The sequence below is a fragment of the Etheostoma spectabile genome, unplaced genomic scaffold (assembly GCF_008692095.1).
Source record: "Etheostoma spectabile isolate EspeVRDwgs_2016 unplaced genomic scaffold, UIUC_Espe_1.0 scaffold393, whole genome shotgun sequence".
Taxonomy (NCBI): Eukaryota; Metazoa; Chordata; class Actinopteri; order Perciformes; family Percidae; genus Etheostoma; species Etheostoma spectabile.
In genome coordinates this window covers 301,001-310,273 of record NW_022605598.1, presented here as the reverse complement: position 1 = coordinate 310,273, position 9,273 = coordinate 301,001, and the positions used below count along the sequence as shown (strand labels likewise).

The 9,273-nt window shown below is 41.0% G+C and overlaps 1 protein-coding gene across 2 annotated transcripts in view; it reads right to left on the bottom strand.

Annotated features, from left to right (window-relative positions):
- The window catches only part of LOC116686537 (kin of IRRE-like protein 3), a 278,508-nt gene that overhangs the window by 26,484 nt on the left and 242,751 nt on the right, over positions 1-9,273 (bottom strand). For both annotated transcript variants that reach the window (XM_032511554.1, XM_032511552.1), the window contains 3 exons: positions 5,890-6,088; positions 2,206-2,313; positions 129-197 (listed from right to left, as the gene is read on the bottom strand). In XM_032511554.1, coding sequence (XP_032367445.1) covers positions 129-197; positions 2,206-2,313; positions 5,890-6,088 — 376 coding nt within the window. The remainder of the gene's footprint in view (positions 1-128; positions 198-2,205; positions 2,314-5,889; positions 6,089-9,273) is intronic.

Sequence of the window (9,273 nt, the reverse complement as noted above, 5' to 3'; positions counted from 1 at the left end):
GGGGGATTTGTTTGGAATTATACAACAATAAAGTCATTTAAAACGCTCAATAATGATTGTGTGAAGTCAAACTGCTCATCAAACTGGGAACATGGAATTGTTCACACACTGTTTATTAAAGGTCTTACTCTCTGTTTTCACATCTCTCTGGCGTGAAAGGGACACGGGAAGAGAAGACATGACCAGATGGACATCCTCTGTAGATAGTAACAAAAATAACAATAAGAGGTTATTAGAAAACATTTACAAGACAAAAACTGCTGACAGAGCTACAAGCTACCAAGCGGACTAAGACCACATGTGACTAAAGGACATTTAGTCATTTGTGGGGTCGCAGATACTGCCATTCACACAGTCAAGCAGATATAAACAAATGCAATCAAAATGTCCTTCAGAGTGAGCAGATGTCAAACTGTGGACAAATATAAATCTAAGACTACAGCAACGGAACTGAAGGAATATGTGTTGGCCAAATATAAGACTTTTAATCATCATCCCAGCAATCAGTCTCATTAGGCCCTGGACCCCCACCAACACAGACTCTTCATTCTACATCCTGGACTATATACCTGTCCTCTCCACATTCTATATATCCTGAATTTTGCACATCCCTCAACATGCTTGCACATCCTGCACCAATCAATACAGCCTATTTTTTCTTCACGTTAAAAAGTTGCATAAACATATTTGTTTCTGTATTTATTATTTGTTCACTTCATATTGATGTTTAATAAGTTTATGTATTACAATCAAGACAATAAGTCTAAGTGTTACTTACTTCTTTTGTGATTCTGATTTTAATAACCTCAGTGACTTCCACCAGGGAAATTGGACAATGCACACGGATACTGTTGTGGTTTGGGTTTTTGTTTGAGTTAGCTTTCGTCTTTGGCCCCCTTGTGTTTTTGTCTTTGTTTTCTCCTTGGTCTTGTGTTGTTTGCTTCTGTCTTGTCTGTCTGTTTGTTCTTTCTCCTGTTTTATTGTGGTAGTGTGTTTCCTGTTTTGTCTGGTCTTGTCTAGCTTTACGTTGGCTTGTCTGATTGTCCAGACCCGCCCTGATGTGCTTCACCTGACGTCTCACCTGTTCCCCATTACCTCGTTACCTCTTGTATTTAACCCCTGTGTTTTCTTTGTCCTTTGTCAGATCCTTCTGCCTGTCCAGCCGTCCTATTGTGAGTTTGTTCGCCTCGTCTAGCCCCTGTAAGTTGTTAGTTTATATCACCTTTGCTCCCTGTGTGCTTATCCTGCCAGCCTGCCTTATCCTGCCTGTTCCCCGGCTTTTCTTCGTGGTTTCCCCGTGAGTTCCCTGCCAGTCCCCGGTGTGCTTCCCTCCCCATTTTGGACTCCTGCCTCTCCCAGTGTTGGGCTGCATTTATGTTTGGACTTTGCCTTTTGCAGAATTCTTTTGAACTGTTGAATAAAAAACCCTCTGAATCGGACTATTCCTGCCTCCACGTCTCTGCGTTTGGGTCCTCCTTCCTGTCCCGTCACAGATTTCTTTAAATGTGCTATTGTTAGCCAGCTAGCTAATTTTCAATATTTTGAGACTAGAGAAACAGGAGGAACAGTCTGCTTTGTCTCTTCCATGGCAGAGGCTGCAGCCCTTCTGTCCTTTTGGTACCTTGCAACCGTGTTAGCGCACCCAACACCAGCAGTTCCTCCCCATATGTGCTGGGCCAATAGGATAGAAAGGGTGGTGCTACATCCCTTTTTCGGGTTGTGTCCAGCTGGGTAAGTCCTTTTTCAGTTTACTATATGGTCTTTTAGAGCAATTTTTAGTTTTGCGCCCTCGCCTGATACCACTTTGCCATGTGAGACCCTACCAGGGGCACCAGGCTCCAGACAACACAGCCCTCATAGGGACAAACACACACCTCTCCACCACAATAATGTGATAGTTCCCAGAGAGGTGTAACCTTTGATTCTACAAAATTTACCATTGAAATTCACAAGTTTTTATAACCACAGAGTGGTTGTACATTTTAGGCTAAGATAGAAAAGGTTAACGTAAGGTTTAGACTGCTAGTGTTTGGTGACAAAAAGCAGCGTAGAGCCAACAAAAATATGTTTTCTCTCACTGACGGCGGAAGAACTACTGAACCACACAGATTACAGAAATCTCATGCACAGAATAAAAAAGAAAACAAACACTGCAGTTTGTGTGTTTCAGTTTGACGTAAATCTTTGAAATCATTGGGACCTTACTTCTCTGGAATCTGGTGCAGTAGAAAGCGCCTAACGTCCCCAGGAGGATGGAGACGGCAAGGAAGGCTCCCACTGCCACACCAATGATGACAGCAAGTCGCAGAGTATCTGAAAAAAATAAATACAGCAGGACGTTTCAAAGGGACGTTGCTGTGCTGTTGCTTCACTTACACAAGTCTTGGCAATCTCGGGTAAATAAAAATAAACACTGTAACTTGCGCAAATATAAAACTATTTTGATTTTTTCTGTAGGCTTTTATCCAAAAACACTAGTTGTGTCATCTCCTCCTCTTTTTTAAATATTCATTCATAATAATCATTTAAACAAATATATGATTTAAAAAATAAAAACGGACGGTCAACCATGTTATGAGTGTTGTGTTGCATAGTTTGCCCACCAGAGGGCGCTCTACAACATCCCTGTTGATTATTATTTTTTTGTTATTGTGTTTTCAAAGGATAAAGGACTTTACGTTTTGTATCTTAAGTTTGTATTTTTTTGTAACTTCTGTTGTGACATTAAAACAAATTATTATGTTATTTTAGTGAGAACTCATAAATAACTACAAATAACTAATGTTAGGAAATCTGTTTATGTTTTGTTTCTTTTTCTTTAATATATATCGAAATATCGGATTTTTAAATAACCAAACATTTGTATCGCCTTAAAAATCCTTTATCGGTCGGGCTCTAGAAATAAGCATGTGATCTGTTTAGACTCCACCCCTCAAAAATCTCGGAATTGATAAGAACCAGAATTGAAAGAAGAATCAAACTTCCACTTCTGTCAAAAATAAAGAAACAGGACTAGTCTGTGGTTGATTATTACTCAAAGGCAAAATTCTTATTTGCTATTGCCAATATATATATATATATATATATATATATAAAATTCACAGTGTACTGTGGCTTAAATTAAGTGCATGGGGGTCGCCGGACTGCGGCCCCTAGACCCAAAAAGAACAATTTTGTTCTCATCAGTCCATAGAATGTCGCGCCATTTCTCCTTTGGCCAATCTGTGTGTCCTTTGGCAAATTTCAACCTATCCAGTACATGTCTTTTTTTCAGAAATGGGACTCTGCGGAAGCTTCTAGCTGATAGCTTTGCTTAACATAGCCTTCTTCTGATCGTAACAGTACTCACAGGTAACTTTAAGTCTTCTTTGAATTACCTGGAGCTGATCATTGGTTGAGCCTTTGCCATCTTGGCTTTTCTTTGATCCATTTCAATGGTAGTTGAACGTTTTTCCTGCGTCATTCAGGCTTTGGGTGCCATTTCAAGGCATTTGAAATCATTTTTGCTGAGCAGCCTATCATTTTCTTCTTCATATGTTTTCCCTTCTCCAAGGGAAAACATTTTTAATCAACTTTTTAATCAAAGTCCACTGTTCCTCAGAGCAATGTCTGGAAGGACCCACTTTGCTGAGTATTTTAGTGTGAAATTATAACCAGCATGCACAGCATTTGCTTCCTTCCTTCCTTAAATATGGGCCATAATTTGACACCTGTTTCTTCACAGAATCAATCACCTCACTAATTGCACACAACTCTGCTATTATTTTGAACATGCCCCTTTCAATAACAGATTCAATTCCACAGAATGAGCAGCATGCATGTCATGACTGTTGGGTCTGTTGGTTTTCTATGACTCAACACTTATTAGTAAATTATTTGCCATGTAGAAATATCACTTCTACCAAAAAATATGATTAATGAGGTTAGTGATGTTGGACTGCTATTATTTTGAACACAACTGTCCAGCATGTCAGTACCCACTGAGCTGTGTCCGGGCAGGGACTTCAACAACTTCCTTACTTCCTGCTCCTCCACACTATTAAACTGGAAAGTGCACCTCCTCTATTCTGCTTCAGTGCATGGAACTTATTTATGAAGAAAACAAAATAATTCGCTGTATGAGATGGTTTAGTCAGGAACATGCCTCCTGATTCCACAAAGGAAGCCCCTCCAGTTGTCTGTCTCCCCATCATTTCATTAAGGGTTTTCCAGAGCTCTTTATCATCTTGCTTTACAGCATATATTCTTTGCATGTAATTTTTTTTATCAATCTATTCAGTTTAGTAACCTGATTTCCCAGTTGACGGTATTTGAATCTGTCCTCCACTAAATCAGACTTTACTAATGTAGATTTGGCTTCATCTCTTTCCTCCATGAGGCTCTTTACAGTCTCATTCAGCCATGGAGCTGGTCTCGCATTTACAATACACTTTCTCATAGTGGGATGCCTATCAACAATCTTCATGAAGCTTTCCATAAAGATATTTAAGGAGGCCTCATGCTCCTCAGCAGCATACACATCAGTCCAGTCAATATCACCAAAATCTGCCAAAGAAATTATTTTAATTTCCTGGTAATTGCTATAATATTATGGTCACTAAAATCCACAGATCAAGAAACTGGTTTAGTGCAGCCTTAAGGAATATTTATGTAAATATGGTCTATACAAGTGGCACAAATATGGCCAGTGTTGATAGTAAAGACTCTGGTTGGTTGGTTGATCATCGAAGACAGATTACAATTATTGATTCGCAAACCAGTCTATGTTCAAATCACCAAGTCAAAAAAATATCACCATTACATCTGTAACTGTCAATTAACACACAAAAATCATTCAAATCATCAAGAAACTCAGAGCACATATAATTATTTCTGATATATAATGCTATGCCCCACCCTTGCTTATTCCTGTGCCTTCTAAACATATTACAGCCATTAATCTCAGTGTCATGAACAATAGCATCCAGATGGGTCTCCAATACGACCAAGATATGAACAGTGTTTTCTGTAATCAGATGTAATCTGTTTTCTGTTTCTGATGCTGGAGACATTCAAACGGGCCATAACAAGTCCCTTTGAAACAGGAAAGAGATGCTTATGACCAAAGGGCCTACTATCCATACAAAATGTAGCACAGATCGGTCTATATGAACTCAAGTTAAGGAAACCACAGAACATGTCATGTTGGATGTACTGTAGGCTTTGTCACATCGTTCTCTGGCAGCTTTCATGGCTGGAATAAGTTCCTTACGCTTTTGCCTGACAGCTTCAGTGTAGTTCTCGTTCACATTGATGTTGGTGCCTTTCAGATTCTTAGCCTTTCCCAGAACAGCCATTTTATCTTTGTATTTGAGGAATATTCTTTCCAGAATATCTGGATGGATTGCCAGTTCTTTGAATACGGTCAATCACCATCTGACTACTGTCTAGGTGAAGTTTCTCATTGATCACACACCTGACTTAGTCCTCAGTCTCCTTCCAGCTTTCATTGTGGGCCTCAGGATTGCCATACTCAACAAGGTTATTCCTTCTTGTTTGACCCTCCAAGTAGTCCGCTTTCACAGTCATCTCTTCCAATTTCTAATTTCAAAAACTTGCGCATGCTAAATTTGGAACCTTTGATCAAATTTGAAACCAAATCTTCCAAATGATTGCAATAAAGAAACTATTCCACTGGAATTGTAATTTTTTTGAAACAATTTCAAGTAGGAATTGGTCCTTGATGCCCAATCCTACCCATAACATGAACTTTTTCCTACTGTAACGTTTAGGTTGCATGCTTAAAGTGCAGTCAGTTTCCAGCCCTGGCTACCAGCAGCTTCAGGTCAGCATTCTCAGTATTATTAGGATCAGCTACATTAAGATTTCTGTCTATGGCGTTGCCCTCACCTTGTTCTTTGAGTCGTATGATCTCAGTGTCAGAGCCGAAGCTGTTCCACGCCGTGCAGTTGTAGATAGTTTGGAAATCAGCGGGGACGACGTTACTGATGGTCAGTGTGGAGATCACCCCCTCTTCTGTACTGACTGTCTCTACAGTGTAGCGTCCAGACGTCCCGGATTCTAAAACCGTCTCCTTCCAGGACCAGGCCTGAGGGACAATATACACGTTACTGGGAGCATGCAATTTCATTTCGTGCTTTCACAATGAGTTCTTGAATCTTAAAACATTCCCACTAACTGAAGAGCCCTCTGATGCATTACAAGCAGACTGCCTTACAACTTTATTCAAATATGGTGTTGGCCTGGTTTCTCCCACTGTCCTTACTTGATAGTAGGGACAGTACTTGTGATTATTTATGCTGTTGGGTTTAAGAATTATCTCTTAGGGGGCTTTCACACCTACCTCATTTGGTCCGGTCCGTCGCAATTTTCAGTTTGATCCAAATCAAGATTACAGGTGTGAAACCTCCACGGTTAGGGCCAAACAGCCAAAATTTGACCCAAACAAAAGAGGTAGTCTTGGTCCGGATGAAACTGAACCATGGTCTGGTTTGTTTCTAGTGTGAAATAATTGTTAAATAATAACAATAATAATACTACAGTTTATTTAAAGGCGCCTTACTCTGCACTCAAGGACACCGTACAGGGTGTACATACATAGGACATTTTAAAAACAAAAAAATAGTATACAACAATAACAGAAAAAAGCAAAACAATAGACATTCAAGTGGAATAGGCAGTTTTAAACAGATGTGTTTTGAGTTGGGATTTGAAATGGAGGAATTAATTGATGTTTTTAAGTTGGGGTGGTAATGAGTTCCAGAGACGGGGAGGAGAGCGGCTGAATGCTCTGCTTCCCATGGTGTAGAGACTGTAGAAGGGGACAGAGAGGTGTATAGAGGAAGACAGGGGAACTTTGAATTGGATAAAGAACTGGACCAGGAGCCAGTGGAACTGTTGGAGGACAAGAGTGTTGTGGTGGAGGGGGTTTGTGTTATGATGCGGGCAGCTGAATTCTGGACCATTTGAAGTTTAGACGTGTTTTAAGACCGGGGAAGCTCCTTAAGGAACAGTTCAGTGCTTAGTGAGTACGTGAGAGAGTGAATGATGCATTCAGAGCACAGAAATCTGCAAAATGATCACAAACTGTTAACGCTGCATTACGTGGTGGTGGCATGGAATGTGTGAAAAGTCAGTGTGGCCACCACGGAAACAAAAAAGAAGATGACTGAGCATTAGGAGCAACTATGGTTGTTTTAGGTCCCGTAGTGCTAGGGGTATCAGGGCATAAACAAAAAAACAGATGTAATTGGTATTTGAAAGGATATTCATTTCAGAAACAAGCAAACAGAACACCAGAGCTTATGTGTGGAAAAATGTGGGCTGATGGGTGCTGAGGAAATCATAAACGGAATATAATAAAAAGATATTTTCAAAAGGAAGACTATTACTTCTAAACAAAAAAAAGGATAAAAAAGGATAAACCAACAACCTTCACAACAAAAACAATGCACACAGCACCCCTGAAGCCTGAAACACTGATACACGCAAAACTGTTAAATGCAAGAAAGGTATCCATTTTTAAATCTCACCCTGGCCCACTTCCCCACGCTCTTATAGAAGCACGCAAATCTGGTCTGGTAAATCTGTTACCCCCCCCCGAATAACCACAAACTCTAAATTTGAGTACCACACAAATCAAAATCTACTGCAACCTGGATAATGCATCAGCTACCCCATTTTCCAAACCTCTCTCGTGGAAGGATCTCCAAGTCGTATTCTTGCACAATCAGCGCCCAATGCATTTAGCGCTGATTGTGATTGTACATGCGGGAGAGAAAAACCAGGGGGTATTGACCAGTGTAAACAACTACTGGCATAGAGCTAGATCCAACATACACCTCAAAGTTCAACAACAACAAAGTGTCTTTTTTCAATGGTAGAATAGTTCAGTTGAAACTTCCTAGACAAATAACACACTGGGTGGTCTATTCCCTCTGCATCACCCTGTAAGAGAACAGCGTTAGGCCCCACTCCGCTTGCATCTGACAATCTGTGTTCGCCACGCGCCCTCACAGATCAGTTGAAAATATCAAAATTTGATGATACGCTTGTTATCCGTTTGTTTCCATTTTTCATTTGAGTACCAAAGTGGAAATTGGAAGAACTAGTCGTTGTTTTCATTTTGGTTTTGGAAACAAGCATTGAGAAAACCAGTCATTTTTGATTTTATTTTGAAAAAAGAATGAACAAATGATACAGGGATTATTTGGGTTAAACTTTGCAATTCATCAAGTTAATGTTATTAAGTGAGTGTTGGTCCCTTACACCACTAGTGGGCCACTATGTCCCATTGATGCATGTTACTAACTTAATAAGCTTCTTTCTCGCCTCGCAGGTTTCCTTGGATTGTGGTGGCACCTGGATGGTGTTTGCTGCTGCTGCCACTGTCCTGCTGGACACCCTACACAGCTATTACTACTACTAGACATCACAGTTCTATTATCTTTGCTGTTACTATATCTGCCACTGTTCATCATGTCATTCCATCATATCCACTGTTATAATTGTTATGAGTCTCTCGCTCTCTCTTTCTCTCTATTCACTCCTCCCTACAGACCTTCTCCAGAGCCTTCAGGTTCTGGGGGTGTTGCTGCAATACGAACTTTCAGCTCCCTCCAAAGATTTTCCGTTGGGTTCAGGTCGGGAGACTGGCTTGGCCACTCCAGGACCTTGAGATGCTTCTTACGGTACCACTCCTTAGTTGCCCTGGCAGTGTGTTTCGGGTTGTTGTCATGCTGGAAGACCCGGCCACGACCCATCTTCAATGCTCTTACTGAGGGAAGGAGGTTGTTGGCCAAGATCTGGTGATACGTGGCCCCATCCATCTACCCCTCAACACGGTGCAGTCGGCCTGTCCCCTTTACAGAAAAGCATCCCCAAAGAATTATGTCTCCACCTCCATGCTTCACGGTTGGGATGGTGTTCTTGGGGTTGTACTCATCCTTCTTCTTCCTCCATACACGGTCAGTGGAGTATTTCTGTCTCATCAGACCACATGACCTTCTCCCATTCCTCCTCTGGATCATCCAGATGGTCATTGGCAGATTTCAGATGGGCCTGGACATGCGCTGGCTTGAGTGGGAAGACCTTGCATGCGCTGCAAGATTTTACTCCATGACAGCGTAATGTGTTACAAATGGTTTTCTTTGAGACTGCTGTCCCAGCTCTCTTCAGGTAATTGACCAGGTCCTGCAGTATAGTTCTGGGATGATCCATCACCTTCCTCATGATCATTGATGCCCCACGAGGTGAGACCTTGCATGGAGCCCC